The 23,591-nt window shown below is 42.8% G+C and overlaps 1 protein-coding gene across 2 annotated transcripts in view; it reads left to right on the top strand.

Annotated features, from left to right (window-relative positions):
* The window catches only part of CD109 (CD109 molecule), a 444,636-nt gene that overhangs the window by 275,295 nt on the left and 145,750 nt on the right, over positions 1 to 23,591 (top strand). For both annotated transcript variants that reach the window (XM_077289898.1, XM_077289899.1), the window contains 4 exons: positions 12,579 to 12,699; positions 12,818 to 12,935; positions 22,102 to 22,215; positions 22,728 to 22,940. In XM_077289898.1, the coding sequence (XP_077146013.1) occupies positions 12,579 to 12,699; positions 12,818 to 12,935; positions 22,102 to 22,215; positions 22,728 to 22,940 (566 nt within the window). The remainder of the gene's footprint in view (positions 1 to 12,578; positions 12,700 to 12,817; positions 12,936 to 22,101; positions 22,216 to 22,727; positions 22,941 to 23,591) is intronic.

Genomic DNA, 23,591 nt, shown 5'->3' with positions numbered 1-23,591 from the left:
TACAAAGAGTCTACTAATCACCAAGACTGCTGAAATTATGTTTGGGTGTTCCTTGATGGAAATGGTTCTAGATGCACAATTCTGGATATGTATAGTAAAGCAGTGTTAGCACCTATAAATAAAGTCAGTAAAATGGTACTTCAAACAGGTCTAAGAATATGCATATTTGATCTCCTTGAAGATGCATGCGATGATTTTTCTGTATCTGTTGATACATCTTACACTTTGTTTCAGGTGAGAAAGTTGCTGGCTTCAACTTTCAAATAAGATATCTGAAAAGAATGCACAAAATGTAATGCTATGCACTAATTATGAAAAGGTTTCCGGTCCTTTATTGGACACCCTGTTTTAGCCCTCTAAAATTATGTTACAAGATAGCATGATCATTACAATCAATTAGTTGTTGCTTTTGCTACAGAGCATTTTGGATGTAGCACACATTCTTATCAATGCTCTTCATCTGGGCATATATCATTTAGCAAAATTAAATTAATGCCCATGTAATTAATATATTAATTTATGTAGGTTAATTACATAACCTGTGACATCTGAACATGACAGTTTTGTGGAGTTGGCAAACTCTGAACTGACTACCATGTAGTCAGAGTCGTACTGGCCCACCGGAGAGCCGGAGGATTTTTCTGTGAGCCCAGGCACTGACACCTGCTGGCATACTGGCCAGCAGCTGCCTAAGGCCCTCACTGCTCTAGGGGCCCCTAGACAGTGGCTATAGGGCTTGAGTCAAGGGGGCCTGACCTGTGCCAGTGGAGTAGTAGTGGGTGACAGGAAGCCACGCCTGTCCCGGCCGCTAAAGAGAAATTAATATTCCTGCTTCCCCACGGCCCCATGGGTATGGAGAGGAGTGAATACCATTTCACTTTAGTAGTGGGCAGTGTTAGCTGCAGGCTGCAGCTAACACTGCCTGCATGTAAAGCCCTACTACCACTGCACCACTCTCACACTCATACACAAAGCACCGCACCACATACACACGCATGCAGACAGAAACACAGCACTACTTACCTCTCACAGCACATCCCAGCATCCTGCGTCCTGTCTGAGACAGAGCAGCTGGATGACATCATCATCATCAGACAGAAAGCTGCCAGCGAGGAAGAGGCTGCCGGGATGTGCTGCGAGAGGTGAGTGGTGCTGTGTGTCTGTCTGTCTGCGTGTGTGTGCCTGTGTGTATGTGGTGCGATGAGGTGCTTTGTGTGTGAGAGAGTGGTGCAGTGGTGTGTGTGTATGTGGTGGGGTGCTTTGTGTGTGTATGTATTAGAGATTGGCAATGATGGGGTGGTGGGGAAAGACAATGGGGGTGGTGGGGAAGGAGGCAATGATGGAAGTGGTGAAATGGGAAATGAAGGTTGTGGTGGAAAGGACAATGATGGTGGTGGGGGAGGCAATGATGGAGCTGTTGAAATGGGCAATGATGGGAGCGTTGAAATGGGCAATGATGTTTGTGGTGTAAAGGACAATGATGGTAGTGGTGGAAAAGACAATGGTGGTGGTGGAATGGGCAATGATGGGGTTGTGGGGGAGAAGGCAATTATGGAGGTGGTGGAAAGAGCAATGATAGGGGTGGTGGGGGAGAAGGCAATGATGAGGTGGAGGGGTAGAACAATTATGGAGGTGGAGAGGGGATGCATTATGCCCTATGAGGGGGGCTGCATTATACTTTATGAGGAGGCTGCATTATATTCTGTGGTGGGACTGCATTATAATCTCATGGGACTACATTATATTCTGGGGGCTACATCATACTATATGATAAAAATAAAAAAACAGGAGAAACCGGAGCATATTTATGTAGAAAAAGGTATACTTTATTATAGCAAAAGACAATAAAAACAGCAATGACACTAAAAAGTATGTGATGAATACCATGATACACAAATAGAGGAAGGCATCCACCCCTTTAAACTCCCCATGTATATGCTTAATCCAGGAGGGAAATCCCTTCCATACAGTGCAACCAGGTAAGGTGACTATCAGGTAATCAGTTATCAGGATAGAAAAATACAACAAAAAAATATGTATTAGCCAAATAAGGCCAAGTCAGCTTACCGGGGTACAAAAAAGGGGAGTAGAGGAGCGGAGTCCCGCCAGAGTAGCAGCCCCCCGACACGTGTTTCGCGGCTCAGAAACGCCGCTTTTTCAAGGAAGTACACACTTAGTGAAAAAGGGCCTGTATTTAACCTGGCTGACCCCCGTCACATGTATATATTCATCCAATTGCAGCGGCGCCGGCGGCGCATGCGCACGGCGACGGACGGGTCCACCATGGGGGCAGGGCGTCAGGCCGAGTGCGCACGCGCCGGGAAGGAACCCGGAGCGTCCGCACTGACATAGGGACGCCCGCCTACATGTAGGAGCCTTCCACCAACCGGGCGATGCGCACGGCCGCTGGATAGGAGTAAATACTTAAAGACCCAGCACAGGAGCCTGATGTGATGATCTATCTACAAGGCATGGAACACACAATGAGAACTCAATATAAATAAATTATATATGCAACAATCTACATTAATATAATATACAGTGCATGGTGGAGACACATATAAAATGAGGAAGAAAGTATGTGCCCATGATAATGAAGACAATGGATATATAAAAAACATAGTTAATAAATATTAGCTAGAGCAGATATATTATAGAGATACAATATATTAAATAGTACAACGCTGTATCAATTTATATAAACGCTGATAATGGAGTTAAATGTATATCCAATAAGTGACACAGTTATCGTTATATACAGCACAAAACAGCCCATGTAATTAATATATGACATAAATAGCACATGTGATATAATAGTTAATTATGTGTTCCACAGCTTATCCAAATCTTGAGACACCAGGAACTCCAGACTAGCGGATCCAAGTGGACGGAGCAAGGAGGGAGCCAAAGCCAAAAAGAAGGCCCACAGGTAAGAGAAATAGTTAATGCTGTAAAGACGAAAACAACAAGATTAAAAATAAAAAGTGAAATAAAAACAAAGCAAACTGGCGAGATAATGAGGACCCATTGATATCACATATAAGTTACTAAAGGTATGGAGCAAAACTCAGGGACTCATTGAGTCCCTTCGGAGTCACGGTATCCAAAAGGACAATCCATTTTGTCTCAATTTGTGCGAGACGTTTTTTGTTGTCTCCACCCCTCACACCCAGATGGAGCGCATCAATTCCCCGAACAGAGAGTAGTTTAGAGTTGCAGTTATGGTGCAACCAAAAATGCCGGGGGAGTGTTTTCAAATCTATTTCTGTGGGCACCGTCTTGGCCGCGTCAATGTCCCGCACATGCTCACGTATGCGGACCCTAAATTCACGTGTGGTAAGGCCCACGTAGATCTTTGGACATGGGCATGTTGCATAGTAAATGATGTTAGTCGACCCACAAGAGATCCGATGTCTTATCTGGAAGGTTCTTAAGCCATCGCTAGATTTAAATTCAGAGCAGCGCAGGACATTGGCGCAGGCAAGACAGTGCCCACATGAGGTGCAACCCGGGCGGGGACCAGCAGTACCAAAGGGAGAATTAATAGTAGGAATATAATGGCTTCTGACTAACATATCGCCAAGGTTCATACCCCTCCTCGGCGCCGCTGCAATTGGATGAATATATACATGTGACGGGGGTCAGCCAGGGTAAATACAGGCCCTTTTTCACTAAGTGTGTACTTCCTTGAAAAAGCGGCGTTTCTGAGCCGCGAAACACGTGTCGGGGGGCTGCTACTCTGGCGGGACTCCGCTCCTCTACTCCCCTTTTTTGTACCCCGGTAAGCTGACTTGGCCTTATTTGGCTAATACATATTTTTTTGTTGTATTTTTCTATCCTGATAACTGATTACCTGATAGTCACCTTACCTGGTTGCACTGTATGGAAGGGATTTCCCTCCTGGATTAAGCATATACATGGGGAGTTTAAAGGGGTGGATGCCTTCCTCTATTTGTGTATCATGGTATTCATCACATACTTTTTAGTGTCATTGCTGTTTTTATTGTCTTTTGCTATAATAAAGTATACCTTTTTCTACATAAATATGCTCCGGTTTCTCCTGTTTTTTTTATGTTATTTGGAGCTAATTGATGGGTCTGGTTGTATACAACACACATGTGTTGTCCCAGACTAATAATATGATTTGGGGATTTCTAATATCATTTATTCTTTCTGTGTGTTTCACAGCTTTTTCCTCTACATTCATGGATTTCCGTGCACGGGATCGTACCTGGCGTGCACAATTGAATGAGGTGTTCCATGATAACATAGAAGGGGGTAATGAAGGGCCCAGTAAGGAGTTACATGAGACGATTATACGTTTCAAGGATCTTTTGCGCAAAAGAACGCGCATTTGGTGGAATCACGAGTTTCTGGATAAATACATCCAAAAGGACCTTATCCCGAGGGGACTCCGCATTCAGGTGTTCCCCTCTTTTCCCATAGAGGATGAGGATATAAAAGGGAAGTGGGAAGATTTAATTAATAACTGTTCCAAGGGCTTCATGGTTCTCCTTAAACAAATGAACCAGAAATCACTGGAGAGCATGGAGACCGAGATTGATACTTTGCAAGCCATCCTACATAGGGATTTGACGGGGGACCCCCTAAAAAAACTAAATGATGAGCTTGATTTGGAGCTTCAGAGGTGGGCCAATGAGATTCAGGCAACTAAATCTAAGAAATTTCAAAGGGATGCTCAGGACAAACATCTCGGACGCATGTATAGATGGCAACATTCATATGGTCGGTCCCGTGCAAGATCTAGGAACAACTACCATTCTAGGTCGAGGTCCACCTCCACACGCTCCAATAGATCTAATAATGATGATGATACTACTACCGTGTCTCAGCCCAGTGGTTCGACGTCTACAGGATTGAGTGACAACAAAAGAATGGCCACAAGACAATTGGCCAAAACCAAGATCACTGGAGGGAGGGTTGCCCAGGTGAGCACGCAGGGATTGCTACAGGTGATCAACCTATCTACACATACTCTTTCAGTAAATCAGATAGAGGTTCTGAGTAGAGGCCTGACATTCTCTCCCACTAACTCTTTCAATTATTTTTCAGCATTGAAAGACCTTCATTTATTTTCACGTAAATTGATTTTTAAGAAACTTCACAACAGTAGGGACCTGAGTGACTGCGAGAGGGAGACTCTTCGGGATCTGGAGGATTTGCTTGAGGAGCAACAAATGCCAAGCTCAAGTAAGTTTCCACCATTCACCCGTCCCAAGTCCGCCAGGTTCCCCCCCTTGGCTCTATCACCAGCAATTGAAATTTTCACTAAGCTGGTGAGTGAGGATTTCAAGAAACTCTCCTCACGGCGCACGTATGATAATTTAACATCGCAACAGCGCCTTGCTATTAGACAACTTAAAGATATGAAAGATGTAGTATTTAAGCCAGCAGACAAGGGGGGGAACGTGGTGGTTTGGCCATGTGTGAAATACGAGCGGGAAGTTTTCCGTCAGCTCAAAGACTCTAGCACTTACATCAAGCTTCCCTCCAGTCCCTTGACCTCCTTCTCGCGGGAATTACAGGACATACTTGTGGGGGCCTTTGAGGCCAATGTCATTACCAAACAGGTACTTGATGGACTTATTGTCAGGTCACCCAGGGTCCCCACATTTTATTTACTACCAAAGATCCACAAGGATGCCCTCGATCCTCCGGGACGTCCTATTGTGTCAGGTATTGACGGCATCTGTGATCCGGTATGTCAATTTGTTGACTTTTACCTCAAACCATTTGTTGAGACATTGCCGTCATACATTAGAGACACCACGGACGTCCTGTCGAGGGTCGATGGCATCCTTGTGGATGATGACACAATTTTGGTTACCGCCGACGTCGAGGGGCTTTACACGTGCATTGATCACTCTTATGGGTTGGCTGCTGTTCGCCGTTTCTTGGGGGCCTCCGATCTGGGCGGCCCTCTGAGTGAGCTGATTCTCGAGCTGGTGGAGTATATCCTCACCCACAACTTTTTCGTCTTTAAAGACAGATTTTATCTACAGAAGCGTGGCACGGCCATGGGCGCGGCATGTGCGCCCTCGTACGCCAATCTCTTCCTTGGCGCCTGGGAGGGAGAGATTTTTGGTGACGGGGGCCCACCTGCTGCTGCCCATGTGCTGTGCTGGTATCGCTATATTGACGATATTCTGTTTTTGTGGGGGGGGTCTGCCCACCAGCTCGAGAAATTTATGGCTACTTTAAATAACAATAGACAGAATATACGGCTCACGTATACCTATAGTGAGACCGCTGTGGACTTCCTGGATGTCCGTCTGGAGGTAGACTCTGACCGGCGCATCCAGACGGATGTCTTTAGGAAGTCTACCTCAGTGAATTCTCTATTGCATGCCACTTCTGCTCACTACCCAGCCACGGTGAGGGCCGTCCCGATCGGACAGTTCCTCAGGATGCGGCAGATCTGTTCTTCTGAGACCAAATTCGAGGCACGGTCAGATGACCTAAAACAGAGGTTCAGGGACCGCGGCTATAGCCGCAGATCCATTAAGGCTGGTTATGACCGTGCCCGCAGAACCCAGAGGAGTGAGCTATTGCACCCTGCCACTCGACGTCGAGCTGAAGGTGGAGGTGATCATATTCGATTCATCTCCACCTTTAATCATGAGTGGGAGAGCATGCGCACAATTCTTAAAAAGCATTGGCCTGTACTTAAGACTGAGCCTTCCCTGCGTGTTTCCCTGGGCGACTTCCCTCTCATGACGCCGAGGAGGGGTATGAACCTTGGCGATATGTTAGTCAGAAGCCATTATATTCCTACTATTAATTCTCCCTTTGGTACTGCTGGTCCCCGCCCGGGTTGCACCTCATGTGGGCACTGTCTTGCCTGCGCCAATGTCCTGCGCTGCTCTGAATTTAAATCTAGCGATGGCTTAAGAACCTTCCAGATAAGACATCGGATCTCTTGTGGGTCGACTAACATCATTTACTATGCAACATGCCCATGTCCAAAGATCTACGTGGGCCTTACCACACGTGAATTTAGGGTCCGCATACGTGAGCATGTGCGGGACATTGACACGGCCAAGACGGTGCCCACAGAAATAGATTTGAAAACACTCCCCCGGCATTTTTGGTTGCACCATAACTGCAACTCTAAACTACTCTCTGTTCGGGGAATTGATGCGCTCCATCTGGGTGTGAGGGGTGGAGACAACAAAAAACGTCTCGCACAAATTGAGACAAAATGGATTGTCCTTTTGGATACCGTGACTCCGAAGGGACTCAATGAGTCCCTGAGTTTTGCTCCATACCTTTAGTAACTTATATGTGATATCAATGGGTCCTCATTATCTCGCCAGTTTGCTTTGTTTTTATTTCACTTTTTATTTTTAATCTTGTTGTTTTCGTCTTTACAGCATTAACTATTTCTCTTACCTGTGGGCCTTCTTTTTGGCTTTGGCTCCCTCCTTGCTCCGTCCACTTGGATCCGCTAGTCTGGAGTTCCTGGTGTCTCAAGATTTGGATAAGCTGTGGAACACATAATTAACTATTATATCACATGTGCTATTTATGTCATATATTAATTACATGGGCTGTTTTGTGCTGTATATAACGATAACTGTGTCACTTATTGGATATACATTTAACTCCATTATCAGCGTTTATATAAATTGATACAGCGTTGTACTATTTAATATATTGTATCTCTATAATATATCTGCTCTAGCTAATATTTATTAACTATGTTTTTTATATATCCATTGTCTTCATTATCATGGGCACATACTTTCTTCCTCATTTTATATGTGTCTCCACCATGCACTGTATATTATATTAATGTAGATTGTTGCATATATAATTTATTTATATTGAGTTCTCATTGTGTGTTCCATGCCTTGTAGATAGATCATCACATCAGGCTCCTGTGCTGGGTCTTTAAGTATTTACTCCTATCCAGCGGCCGTGCGCATCGCCCGGTTGGTGGGAGGCTCCTACATGTAGGCGGGCGTCCCTATGTCAGTGCGGACGCTCCGGGTTCCTTCCCGGCGCGTGCGCACTCGGCCTGACGCCCTGCCCCCATGGTGGACCCGTCCGTCGCCGTGCGCATGCGCCGCCGGCGCCGCTGCAATTGGATGAATATATACATGTGACGGGGGTCAGCCAGGTTAAATACAGGCCCTTTTTCACTAAGTGTGTACTTCCTTGAAAAAGCGGCGTTTCTGAGCCGCGAAACACGTGTCGGGGGGCTGCTACTCTGGCGGGACTCCGCTCCTCTACTCCCCTTTTTTGTACCCCGGTAAGCTGACTTGGCCTTATTTGGCTAATACATATTTTTTTGTTGTATTTTTCTATCCTGATAACTGATTACCTGATAGTCACCTTACCTGGTTGCACTGTATGGAAGGGATTTCCCTCCTGGATTAAGCATATACATGGGGAGTTTAAAGGGGTGGATGCCTTCCTCTATTTGTGTATCATGGTATTCATCACATACTTTTTAGTGTCATTGCTGTTTTTATTGTCTTTTGCTATAATAAAGTATACCTTTTTCTACATAAATATGCTCCGGTTTCTCCTGTTTTTTTTATGTTATTTGGAGCTAATTGATGGGTCTGGTTGTATACAACACACATGTGTTGTCCCAGACTAATAATATGATTTGGGGATTTCTAATATCATCATACTATATGATGTAGGGCTACAGTATACTCTATGGAGGCTACATTATATTCTGTGGTGAGGCTGCATTACATTATTCTCTCAGGGGACTACATTATATTCTGGCGGGGCTACATCATACTATATGAGGGGGCAGTATTATGCCCTATGAGGGGGATAAAGTATACTCTATGGGGGGCTGCATTATACTATATGAGATGGCTGCATTATACCCTATGAGGGTGCTACCTTATATTCTATGGTGTGGACTACATTATACCTTATGAAGGGGTTGCATTATATTTTGTGGGGTGCTGCATTATATTCTATGAGGTGGGCTGCATTATATTCTTTGAGGGGGCTACATTATTTTATGAGGTGGGATGCATTATATTCTATGAGGGAGGCTACATTATACTCTATGAGGGGGGCTACATTATATTCTATGAGGGGGATACATTATATCCTATGAGGGGGGCTACCCCAACCCCTGCTACATAATTAAGACATGTACTACCTTATATTATACCCTGATATTAGTGTGTTTTACCACACAATTAGTAGTCTTGTATTTATTTTTATGTAGCTACATAGTGGGCCCCAAGAATGATTTTCTCTGGTGGGCCCAAGGTGCTCCAGTCCAACGCTGCATGTGATAGTAATTGTAATTGTATTTTATTTTCAAATCTATTGAAGTACTGTTTGTTTGTTTTTTCCCTATACCAAGCATGATTATGCTCTCGAAAATGGAAAATATACAGTCATGGCCAAAATTGTTGGCACCTTGGCAATTGTGCAATAAAATTAAGTATTTTTCCCAGAAAATTACACATATTTTGTTATGCATGTGTTTATTCATTTTGTGTGTATTGGAACAATACAAAAATAGAGAAAAAAAAGGAACATTGGAAATCATTTCACACAAAACGCCAAAACTGGGCTGAACAAAATTGTTGACACCTTTCCAAAATTGTGGGTAAATAACTTTGTTTCAAGCATGTGATGCTCATTCAAACTCACCTGTGACAAGTAACAGGCATGGGCAATATAAAAATCATACCTGAGACCAGATGAAAAGGGAAGAAGTTGACTCAATCTTTGCATTGTGTGTTATGCTCAGCATGGAGAACAGAAAGAGGAGAAGAGAACTGCCTGAGGACTTGAGAACCAATATTGTTGAGTAATATTAACCATCTCAAGGTTAGAAGTCCAGAGATATTGATGATGTTCCTTTGCCCATGGTGCACAACATAATTAAGAACCTATTGCACTGTAGCTAATCTCCCTGACATCGACAGCAGAGAAAATGTGATGGAAGGTTGCAGCGCAGTATATTCCAGATGGTGGATAAGCAGCATGCTCATGGTGTATCAGTGTCAGAGCGAAATTTGAATGCAATTGCAGGAGACCCAGGAGGACCCCACTGCTGACACAGAAACACAAAAAAGCAACACTGGAGTTTGCAAAATGTAAGTAAGCCAAAATCCTTTTGGGAAAGTGTGTTGTGGACAGATGAGACCAAGATAGGGCTTTTTGGTAAATCACATCATTCTACTATTTCCCAAAAATGGAGTGAGACCTACAAAGAAAAGAACACAGTACCTACAGTCACATATGGTGGAGGTTCAAACATGTTTTAGAGTTATTTTGATGCATTCAGAGCTGGGTGGCTTGACTAAGTGCAAGGCATCATGAAACCTGAAGATTACCAAAGGGTTTTGGGTTGCAATGTATTGCACTCTGTCAGAAAACTTGGTTTACAACCTAGTTCATGAGTCTTCCAGTAGGACAATGACCCCAAAAATACTTCAAGAATCACCCAGAAATGGATGGAAACAAAGCGCTTGAAAGTTATGAAGTGGCCAGCAATGAATACGGATTTAAATCCCATTGATTACCTGTGGGAAGATCTTAAAATTGCTGTTGTGAGAAGGCACCCTTCAAATATGAGAGATCTGGAACAGTTTGCTAAAGCAGAGAGGTACAAAATTCCAGCTGAGAGGTGTAAGAAGCATGTTGATGGATAAAGGAAGTGATTGATTGCAGTTATGTAGTCCAAATATTAAGTTTTGGTTGCTAACCTTTTTGTCCTGCCCATTTTTGGAGTTATGTATGAAATTATGTCCAATTTGCCTTTTTTCTATTTTTTTGTATTTTTCCAATACACACAAGCGAAATAAATGTGTGCATAACAAAACATCTGTAATTGCAATCATTTTATGGAATAAATACTTAATTTTCTGGAACAATTTGAAGGGTGCCAATACTTTCGTCCATGACTGTATGGAGATTTGCAAATAAAATAAATTTGATTAAAACAAAAAACTTTTTGGTATGGGGTCGCTTATGTATTTGGATCATTAAACAGATCTTAACAATTTTAGTATATGCTTTTACTGATGTTCTGGGTATTGGATACTTACCCTGGACATGATGGTTTATTTTACATAGTAAATTAGATATAGTTTTCTGAAAACACTAATACCACTACTAGTGTTGAGCGATACCGTCCGATACTTGAAAGTATCGGTATCGGAAAGTATCGGGCGATACCGGCAAAGTATCGGATCTAATCCGATACCGATACCCGATACCAATACAAGTCAATGGGACTCAAGTATCGGACGGTATCACTGATGGTTCCCAGGGTCTGAAGGAGAGGAAACTCTCCTTCAGGCCCTGGGATCCATATTAATGTGTAAAATAAAGAATTAAAATAAAAAATATTGCTATACTCACCTCTCCGACGCAGCCTGGACCTTACCGAGGGAACCGGGAGCCTTCTTTGCTTAAAATGCGCGCTTTTACTTCCTTCCGCGACGTCACGGCTTCTGATTGGTCGCGTGCCGCCCATGTGGCTGCGACGCGACCAATCACAGCAAGCCGTGACGTAATTTTCAGGTCCTCAATGCCTAATTCTAGGCATTCAGGATTTTAAAATTACGATCCGGCTTGTGATTGGTCGCGTCGCGGTCACATGGGCGACGCGACCAATCACAAGCTGTGACATCACGGGAGGCAGGAAACACGCGCATTTTTAAAATTACGTCACGGCTTGTGATTGGTTGCGTGCCGCCCATGTGACCGCGACGCGACCAATCACAGCAAGCCGTGACGTAATTTCAGGTCCTGAATGCAGAAATAGGCATCAGGACCTGAAATTACGTCACGGCTTGCTGTGATTGGTCGCGTCGCGGTCACATGGGCGGCACGCAACCAATCACAAGCCGTGACGTAATTTTAAAAATGCGCGCGTTTCCTGTCTCCCATGACGTCACGGCTTGTGATTGGTCGCGTCGCCCATGTGACCGCGACGCGACCAATCACAAGCCGGATCGTAATTTTAAAATCCTGAATGCCTAGAATTAGGCATTGAGGACCTGAAAATTACGTCACGGCTTGCTGTGATTGGTCGCGTCGCGGCCACATGGGCGGCACGCGACCAATCAGAAGCCGTGACGTCGCGGAAGGAAGTAAAAGCGCGCATTTTAAGCAAAGAACGCTCCCGGTTCCCTCGGTGAGGTCCAGGCTGCGTCGGAGAGGTGAGTATAGCAATATTTTTTATTTTAATTCTTTGTTTTACACATTAATGTTGTTTCGATACCGATACCCGATACCACAAAAGTATCGGATCTCGGTATCGGAATTCCGATACCCGCAAGTATCGGCCGATACCCGATACTTGCGGTATCGGAATGCTCAACACTAACCACTACTTAAAATTGTGGAAAATATTTCAGATTTCATAGTCATTGTGTATGAATAATTTTGTTCTAAAAATGTTGTCATTTGAATGTTTGACTTTCAATTATATGTGTACAGGGAAAATTTCTATTTCTAACAAATGCCAATCTTAGTTCAGTGAATTAAAAATATGTGTTTTCTGTCACATCAGCCTATGAATTTATTATAACTTCAGAGAATCTCAATTTCTTTTGCAGTGGTGAAAACACATTATGACACTAGAGGGGACTTGCCCACATGGCATCCTTTCAATGTTGGTGGATTCCGTATCAGATCTTACTTTCCAGAAACATGGATGTGGGAGAATATTAATACAGGGTAAAATGTAACAGTGCGTTACATGCATTTACTGTTTATTTTCAGACAGTTATATATTATAACCTACAGAATGTCCCATAATATAAATAACAGATTAGTTTTATTTACTTATTTTTAGTCAAGAATCTTTCCTACAAATAGACACTGTTGTGCCAGATACCATCACTACTTGGATCACAAAAGCATTTGTAATTTCTGAAAATTTAGGATTTGGAATCTTGGAATCCCCTGTAGAGGTAATTCTAATAGCAGAGAGCATGGATAATATTTTGTATACTCTGTAATATATTTATAGTCACATGTAAATTTTATTTTTTTTGTTATACTAAATGTTGTTAGAGACTATTATTATTATTATTATTATTAATAATTTTTAGAGCACATTATTAATTTTTAGAGCACCACTGATTCCATGATGCTGTACATGAGAGCGGGTTACATACAAGATACAAAAATAAAGTATGGTAAACAAACTAACAATGGCAGACTGGTACAGAAAAGAGAGGACACTGCCACAGGATAATGGGAAAGGACACAGTAGGTTAGGGGATTGCAGCCATTTCAGTGGTGGTGAGGTGTAGAGATGAGCAGATTTGATCGGGTCCCTGCTTATTCGGCAAACTATAGTGGTTACCGAATGAGCTATAGCGGGAACCCGTATACATTGAGCACGCCGGCTGATCAGGTATCCGACGCCGCAGCTACATGCGTTGCGGCTGCGTCACAGTCACAGCAAATTCATGGAGAGCCTGTTTGTTGGGCTTTCCATGCATGTCTTGTGACAGTGACACAGCCGCGACACATGCAGCTGCGGCGCCTGACACCTGATCAGCCGGCGCACTTCATGTATCCGGGTTCCCACTGTAGCTTATTCGGTAAGCACTATAACTTGCTGAATAAGCAGCGACCCAATCAGATTAGCTCATCACTAGTGAGGTGGCAGTGGGTTGTTGTAGGCTGTAAGCTTTCCTGAAGAAGTATGATGTCTAGTTCGGTCTGGAAGTTCTGAGTGTGGCTGATAATTGGTTGTGTAGAGGAACAAAATTCTAGAGGATGTGGGATACTCTTGAATAGACTTGGAGGCTATTGGGTGAAGAAAATATGAGAGGTGGAGGTATTGGGAGGACCAGAGGTTGCGTGTTGGAAGATATCGGAATATTAGTTCGGATATATATGGAGGAGACATATTATGGAAGGCTTTGTAGGTCAACTTTAGTATTTTGAACTAGATACATTGGGGAATTGGTTGAACTTCTGTCACCATACAGGGGCCCATGACAGGGTATCCGTATCTCCCTGTGATTTCCCGGCCCAGTGTTCCACTGAGAAACTAAAGTTTTGTAGGGACAGGAACCATCTGATAATCAATTAAGCATAACCCAGCACTCAACTTAGCGGTGAAATACTGAACAAATTTATTAATCCCAATGTGTGATAAAGACGTTTCGGTCCCAACATGCGGCACCACAGGACACAGGTTATGTCCATATCATAAGTGGATACCCCTTCCTCATTTCTACGCTTGTATTACTGGCTTCCATAGCCGTCTTTCCTACCATACATCCCTCTATACGTTACTGATGAAGACCCCATGTTGGGACCAAAACGTCTTTATCACACATTGGGATTAATAAATTCGTTCAGTATTTCACCGCTAAGTTGAGTGCTGGGTTATGCTTAATTGATTACTACGGTTTGGGAACCTACCCGAGCACCATTCAGTTGCTGTGCACACGCCTTTCTGTCAGGAACCATCTGGTGACTTGGGCATTCCTCTCTTTTGCATTTCTCATCCAGACAAGGGGTGAATGGTCCGTTACCAAACATAGCTAATGCCTGAGCAAATAGTAGTGTAGGGACTCCAAGGCCCATTTAATCGTCAAGCACTTCTTCTCTACTATGCTATAATTTTTCTCTACTGGGGTCAGTTTTCTGACTTGGAGGTGGCTGAATGCTCATCCCCATACACCTATTGCGACAGCACAGCTCCTAGGCCTACTTCTGAGGCATCAGTTTGCACGATAAAACTTTACTTGAATTCGGGGCTGATGAGGAACTGTTGTCCACACAACGCCAACTTCAGGGACTGGAATGTTCCACCGCTTGATGATTCCACCGGACCATCACCGTCTTCTTACCCTTTAACAGGTCCAGATGGTAGAGAGGGTGGTGGTCGACTGGCTGGTGAGGGCTCTGTCAGCATCCATACAGCGTTGGGTTTGACAAGGGGACCCGAGCACTCTGGACCAGGTGATAGGACTGATTGAGCGGTATACAGCCACTCAGGACTTTATACGGGACACTGCTCCACTTCGGCTGTCACATAAGGCCTCGCCAGCTCAGGATCAGTGAGGGTGGTGTGTATCCATGGGGAACACTGGGAGTACCCAACCGCGGAGGTTACATTTTCCACACCATGTGGGGAAATAAGACTTGTGGTGAAGACCCTTCCATATGGGACTGTATTGGGAAGAGACTTGCCCCTGTTCTGGACTCTGTGGGAGACCAGGGTTAACCCTCCCAAGGTAAATGTTATTCCAGGTGCAAAACCTGAATATCCCAAATCCTGTGGTCGCCAACATAGAGACAGAGTGTAACCCCGATAGGCTTCCCCTAAAGGTATTGGTAGGAGAGGTCAAGGAGAACCTACCGATCTCTGATTTGGTGGTGTCCCTTGGTAAGTTCAGGACAGCTCAGCTCCAGGATCCCACCCTGGCCTGGACATGAGAAAGAGTGGTTGAAATTAATGGGTTAGCTCAGCAACCGGGTGCTGAAACAATTATTCCTCGCATGGCTATCAACCAGGATTTGTTGTACTGGGTAGATAAAATCCATGATGAGGTGGGGTAACAGCTGGTGGTGCCCCAACCCTACCAACATGGCTCACACCCATATACTAGGAGGGCGCTTGGGGGCCAAAAAGATGCAGGAGCTCATTGGCCTGGGGTACACATGGAGGTCCAGAGGTACTGTGACACGTGTCTGGAGTGCCAATTATCCTCACTCATCGCGAACTACCGGAGTCCATTGGTACCTCTGCCCATCATAGAGATACCATTTGAACGGATTGCAATGGATCTGATAGGCCCCATAGTGAAATCCGTCAGTGGCTATCAACATATTCTGGTCAGAGTGGACTATGCCACCTGATACCCAGAGGCAATACCTCTCCACCACACATTGGCCAAGCTAATAGCATGTGAGCTACTTGCCATGTTTTACAGATCAGGGGACTCATTTTATTTCCCAGGTGACCAGGGAGCTATGTAAGCTGCTCCAGATTAAACAGCTATGCACGTCGTTGTACCACTCACAAACCAACAGATTGGTGGAGAGATTTAATAAGACTCTTAAGTCCATGCTAAAAAGGTGGTCGCCAAGGACGGGAGGGATTGGGACATGTTACTGCCCTATCTAAAGTTCGCTATCCGCGAGGTACCACAGGCATCCATGGGGTTCTCTACATTTGAGCTATTGTAAGGCAGGCACCCGGCAGGTGTTAGTGCCTCATCGGGATTACGCGTCGGCCTATTTGGATGACATAGTCATCTTTAGTACTGACTGGGATACCCACCTGTCCCAGGTACAAGCAGTGGTGGAGTCTCTCAGAATCGTGGGGTTAACAGCACACCCCAAAAAAATTCACTTTAGGACTCACAGAGGCCTGGTACTTAGGTTATGTGATCGGCCACAGGGTTATCAAGCCCCAAGTAAACAGGATTGAGGCCATTCAAATCTGGCCCAAGCCCTTAAGTACCAAACAGTTGAGGGCATTCCTTGGCATCATTCGGTCATACCGCCGGTTTATACCCAATTTTGCTGGGAAATCAGCACCCCTAACGGACCTGTTAAAAGGTAAGAAGACGGTGATGGTTTGGTAGAATCCTCAAGCGGAGGAAGCATTCCAGACCCTGAAGTCGGCATTGTGTAGACAGCTTGTCATCATCAGCCCTGACTTCAAGAAAACCTTTATCGTGCAAACTGATGCCTCAGAGGTAGGCCTTGGTGTGGTGCTGTCTCAAGAGGTGAACGGGGATGATCATCTAGTCACCTACTTGAGCAGTAAACTGACCCCGGCAGAGAAAAAGTATAGCATAGTGAAGAAAGAGAGCTTGGCGATTAGGTGGGTCTTGGAGTCTCTATGCTACTATTTGCTCGGGCATCAGTTTTGTTTGGTAATGGACCCTTCACCCCTTGTCTGGGTGAGAAATACAAAAGAGAGGAATGCCCGATTCACCAGATGGTTCCTGTCCCTACAAAACTTTAGTTTCTCAGTGGAACATTAGGTGGAGAAATCACATGGAAAGGCAGATGCCCTGTCACGGGCCCCCTGCATGGTGACAAATGTTCAACCCCACAAGTTTGAACAGAGGAGGGGATGTGAGGTATTGACCAGTGTCATATGCAAGGGTTGATATGTATCCCCAGGATGCAGATGGAGTCCTATTAGACCCGCTGGAGTGCCTTGTGGTCACAGCAGGACGCTGTGAATCACAAGGCAAAATAAAAGTAAGCGTCGATCTGGTCATGCTATTTGGCATGGGCATTGTTCAGGAAAAACCAGTATGGGCTTTTATTTTTGAAACGGACTACAGGAATTAAGTGGGGCTGGTCTGTTTCCTCCAAGCCAGGTCTTGCAAGTGGCCTATGGCCACAGGTTATTGTACAAACTATTGCAGCAGAGGGATGGGTGTGTCAGTGTGGAGTTTGCATGGTGTCGATCAGAGAGCCCTGCTAAAGCTCTGCCTGTGTGAGGGAACACAGAGCCCAGAGGAGCGAACTCCTGGCACCCCGCAGCATAATATGGTGGTGCGGTCGCTCTCAGCAACCTAATGCATTTATGGAGTGTTTTGTTTTTCGGATGTGATCCGGAGGATACAGTTTCTTTTGTTTGTAATTTTTTGGACATTAACCCCTTCCCGACCTGTGACGCCACATAGGCGACATGAAAGTCCGTGCCAATCCGACCTGTGACGCCTATGTGGCATCATGGCAGGATCACGTTCCTGCAGATCGGATGAAAGGGAAATATCATCGGCCATGGCTGGACACCGGGATCTGCCCCCTCCACTGTCAGACAGCGGCCACCAGCCCCCGCGGTCAGTCTTTCCTCCCTTCCGTTCTGTGCTCTGTTTTCCATCACATCTACAGTACCATGTAAACCTATGGAAAGCCAAATCCGCTGTGCCCATGGTGAGGAAAATACCATGTGGAAATGCTGCGTTGTATTTTCCGCAGCATGTCAATTCTTTGTGCGGATTCTGCAGCGTTTTACACCTGTTCCTCAATAGGAATCCGCAGGTGAAATCTGCACAAAAAACACTGGAAATCCGCTGGAAATCCGCAAGTAATACACAGTGCGTTTTACCTGCAGATCTTTCAAAAATGGTGCGGAAAAATCGGCACACAAATCCGCAACATGGGCACATAGCCTTAGGGTTAGGGTTGGAACTATAGTTAGGGTTGGAAATAGGGTTAGTGTTGGAATTAGGGTTAAGATTAGGGTTAGGGGTGTGTTGGGGTTATGATTAGGCTTGTGGTTAGGGTTATGGTTAGGGTTGGGATTAGGGTTGGTTGTGTGTTGGGGTTAGGGTTGTTGTTAGGGTTGGGATTAGGGTTAGGGGTGTGTTGGGGTTAGGGTTGTGGTTAGGGGTGTGTTGGGGTTAAGGTTGTTATTACGGTTATGATGAGAGTTGGGATTAGGGTTAGGGGTGTGTTGGGGTTAGAATTGCTGGGTTTCCACTGTTTAGGCACATCAGGGGGTCTCCAATCGCGACATGGCGCCACCATTGATTCCAGCCAATCTTGCATTCAAAAAGTCAAATGGTGCTCCCTCCCTTCTGAGCCCCGACGTGCTCCCAAACAGTAGTTTACCCAAACATATGGGGCATAAGCGCACTCAGGAAATATTGTACAACAACTGTGGGGGTCTAATTTCTCCTCTTACCCTTGGAAAAAAAAAAGGGGGCTAAAAAAAAATTTTTGTGGGAAAAAAATGTTTTTTTTTATTTTCACGGCTCTGCATTATAAAATTGTGTGAAGCACTTGGGGGTTCAAAGTGCTAACTATGCATCTAGATAAGTTCCTTGGGGGTCTAGTTTCCAAAATGGGGGCACTTGTGATGGGTTTCTACTGTTTAGGTACATTAGGGGCTCTGCAAACGCAGTCTGACGCCAGCAGACCATTCCATCAAAGTCTGCATTCCAAAACATCACAACTTCCCTTCCGATCCCTGCCATGCACCCAAACAGTGGTTTACCCCCACATATGGGGTATCAGCATACTCAGGACAAACTGGACAACAACTTTAAGGGTCCAATTTCTTCAGTTACCCTTGTAAAAATAAAAAAATTGTGGGCTAAAAAATATTTTTTGAGGAAAGAAAAATGATTTTTTATTTTCATGGCTCTGCGTTATAAACTTCTGTGAAGCACTTGGGGGTTCAAAGTGCTCAGAACACATCTAGATAAGTTCCTTGGGGGGTCTAGTTTCCAAAATGGTGTCACTTGTGAGGGAGCTCCAATGTTTAAGCACACAGGGGTTCTCCAAATGCGACATGGTGACCGCTAACAATTGGAGCTAATTTTTCATTCAAAAAGTCGAATAGCGCTCCTTCCCTTCCGAGCCTTGCCGTGTGCCCAAACAGTGGTTTACCCCCCCATGTGAGGTATCAGTGTACTCAGGAGAAATTGCCCAACAAATTTTAAAATCCATTTTATCCTGTAGCCTATGTGAAAATAAAAAAATTGAGGCTCAAAATTTTTTTGGTGAAAAAAAGGTACTTTTTCATTTTTACGGATCAATTTGTGAAGCACCTGGAGGTTCAAAGTGCTCACTACACATCTAGATAAGTTCCTTTGGGGGTCTAGTTTCCAAAATGGGGTCACTTGTGGGGGAACTCTAATGTTTAGGCACACAGGGGCTCTCCAAACACGACATGGTGTCCGCTAACAATTGGAGCTAATTTTTCATTCAAAAAGTCAAATGGCACTCCTTCCATTCCGCACTTTGCCGCGTGCCCAAAAAGTGGTTTACCCCCACATGTAAGGTATGGGTGTACTCAAGAGAAATTGCCCAACAAATTTTTGGATCAATTTTTTCCTGTTACCAATGTGAAAATGACAAATTGAGGCTAAAAGAAATTTGTTGTAAAAAAAAAGTACTTTTTCATTTTTACGGATCAATTTATGAAGCACTTGGGGCTTTAAAGTGCTCACTACGCATCTAGATAAGTTCATTGGGGGGTCTGGTTTCCAAAATGGGGTCACTTGTGGGGGAGCTCCAATCTTTAGGCATACTGGGGCTCTCTAAACACATGGTGTCCGCTAAAGATTGGAGCCAATTTTTTATTCAAAAAGTCAAATGGCGCTCCTTCCCTTCCGAGCCTAGTTGTGCACCCAAAAAGTGATTCCCCCCACATATGGGGTATCGGCATACTCAGGACAAATTGTACAACAACTTTCATGTCCAGTTTCTCCTTTTACCCTTGGGAAAACAAAAAAATTAATGCTAAAAGTTCATTTTTGTGACTAAAAAGTTAAATGTTCATTTTTTCCTTCCATGTTGCTTCTGCTGCTGTGAAACACCTGAAGGGTTAATAAACTTCTTGAATGTGGTTTTGAGCACCTTGAGGGGTGCAGTTTTTAGAATGATGTCACATTTGAGTATTTTCAGCCATATAGGCCCCTCAAACTGACTTCACATGTGAGGTGGTCCCTAAAAAAATGGTTTTGCATATTTTGTTGTAAAAATGAGAAATCACTGGTCAAATTTCAACCCTTATAACTTCCTAGCAAAAAAAAATTTTGTTTCCAAAATTGTGCTGATATAAAGTAGACATGTGGGTAATGTTATTTATTAACTATTTTGTGTCACTTAACTCTCTGGTTTAACAGAATAAAAATTCAAAATTTGAAAATTGCAAAATTTTCTAAATTTTCGCCAAATTTCCATTTTTTTCACAAATAAACGCTAAAATTATCGACCTAAATTTACCACTAACATGAAGCTCAATATGTCACAAAAAACAGTCTCAGAATCCCTAGGATCCGTTAAAGCGTTCTTGAGTTATTACCTCATAAAGGGACCTGGTCAGAATTGCAAAAAATGGCCAGATCATTAAGGTCAAAATAAGCTGGGTCATGAAGGGGTTAAACCTACATTTACTCTGAATGAACTTTCCTGGATCACTGCCTCATCACAGCATAGCGTGGACACCGCTGCACCACATAACATTGAACTTGTCCTGTTAAGATGTTTTGATTGAAAAAGCTTTTGATTTCAGTAAATGTAACCTCTTAATGCAGTAAATTCAACAAATGACCATTTTCAATTATTTACAACCTAGAAAATTTTTGGAAACTCTGTTGTGCATAATAATATGGAATAGAGCATTTTGAGCTTTTCAGTTTTGAAAAAAAACATTTTTATGTTTGGGAGATTTGCTCAATAACATTTGATTTGTACTCTAAAGGTTGATAATTTAAACATTAAGTTGACTCATTTGCTTTGAACATTTTGGAAAATCAGAGAAAAATAAAATTTTTGTAATTATTTGGAACATGGTATATGCTCTGGTAGTGCTTCGTGATTGGCTTGCAGTACCATGTTTTGCAATGGTTGCAATGCATTCTTGGGAAGCACACTCATTTACGCCAGTTTCTGTCTGATGCAATTTTCTTAAATGTGGAAAATGGCATTGGCCATTCGCGTGAACCGAATTGCAGTAAATTCAAAATTCACCAAGTTCAACTACAGTAACTCCTAAAAATGTAAAACAATTTCGATTTGCATCAAAACAATTTGATCATTTATAAAGCATTTATTAAAACTTCTTTACAAAACAGTAAAAGTCTTCAAGTGTGTACCTTCAGTAGTTCATATGAATTTAATTTCTAATCTTAACCACCACTTTGCTCCAGTATTCATAACAACTGACTCTTACTCACCCCAAAAATTCCAGGGAATTCTTATTTACTGTTACATTTAACAATGTGCTACATTTTAGATGTAGCATTCCGCAGTTAGTTTGTACTTCATTTGTGTATTTTCCTGTCTAACATTGTATTATAGTAATATAAACACATGACAGCGCATTGAACAATTTGAGATTTATTAGCTGTATACATAGATGACATAATATCAAACAATGTTTACACAGAGCTCAGCGCAGATCCTGTTTTTTTGCATTACTTTCATCCATCCAGTGTTTCCATAATTCGTTGCTTCCAAATGAGATAGAGCCAAAAGACAATTTTCAGCAAATTAAACTTGTCTGAATATAATGCCAATTAACAATTTTCACTATTTAAAATTTCATTACAACTAATTTTGATGTCTCTCTATTAATTCCTAAGATGACAATTTACATTTGTTTTACATCAGACCTGCTTTTTTTTTCAGTTGGAATCATTTCAACCATTCTTCATTTCCCTGAATCTCCCTAGTTGTGTTACCAGAGGAGAAGAATTTGTCTTGGAAGTTGTTGTCTTCAATTATTTGGAAGAAGATACTGAGGTGAAAAGTAAAAAGTGTTCTGTCTTATACACAAGTATACTTATGAAAGCATAGTTATTAGTGCCCAGATATTACATTGTCGAGCAACACACTTTGGAAAACAGTTGGCAGCTTGATTACATGATGTAACATAAAAAAAGAATATGAAAAGCTCATGTACTTTTTGCAGATGCCTATGCCAATTTGGCACGCTCAACAAGGAGAAACTTTACACCTTAGACCTCATGATTGTTGTGTATAGGCAAGATTATATTAAAGTTGATATTAATAAAGTAGGAGATTAGAAAATTGCAAAAATGTTCTCCATTTGTAGCCTAGAATCCAACTTTCACTCTATCAATCAATACATATTTCCAATTACATTAGCACAAAGAGAAATGTAGAGTATTATTTCTTGTATTTTGTAATTTATTGTGCTAAATTAATTTACATAAAGATGTTTTTTACTAGACATTTTAATTAAAACATCAAATCAATGCATTATACATAACTTTGGTGTTTTCCCTTCATAGGTTTCTGTAACCCTTGATCAAAATGATGCATTTGAAATACACTTATCATTTATGAGCGCAGCCGGGAGCCAAAGGACTATAATGGTTCCAAGTCAAGAGGGAAAAATTGTTTCCTTTACAATCAAACCTATTCAGCTGGGCGATATTCCAGTAACAGTGAAAGCCACATCTTCTCTTGCTTCAGATGCTGTAACTCGTCAACTCACAGTCAAGGTAATTTTAACATGGCCATTTTTCATGACAACATACAGTAATAAAATTGTGTATTTTCTCCCCTTATAAGCATCCTATAATACGTGTACAGTGTACTAGTAACTTATGGTAGTTATACACAGCCTATAAGAACAAAAATAATAACTATGCATGTTTGGGGTAGGATGAAAGAGGAAGCTTGGAAGACAAAACCAAAGAATCTAGATGAACTCTGGGAGGCATGTAAGACCGCATTCTTTGCTATTCCTGATGACTTCATTAATAAATTGTATGAATCATTGCTGAACCGCATGGATGCAGTCCTTCATGCTCATGGAAGTCACATAAAATATTAAATATGACTCTAATAGCACCACAACTTCATTCACCAATGTTATGCAACATATATTTGTATTTTAAGTTCATTATTTGTTTGAATATCACATTACTTTCTGTGGGCGACAAAACTTTTGTCTTGCCAAAATCTGACCATTCTGTGTCCATTAACTGATCAATATTTCTGCATTGATGCCAATTTATTTTTTTAACCTAAACCACATTTTGGAGGGTTTCAGCTTTCAAAAGAATAATTTATACAACTAATGGAAGAATTTAACATCAAGTTATAAGCTTTTATTTACATAACATGGATAAGCGACATAACTTCTGTCA

Source organism: Ranitomeya variabilis, chromosome 2, assembly GCF_051348905.1.
Source record: "Ranitomeya variabilis isolate aRanVar5 chromosome 2, aRanVar5.hap1, whole genome shotgun sequence".
In the NCBI taxonomy this organism is placed as follows: Eukaryota; Metazoa; Chordata; class Amphibia; order Anura; family Dendrobatidae; genus Ranitomeya; species Ranitomeya variabilis.
This window is presented reverse-complemented; position numbering and strand designations above follow the sequence as displayed.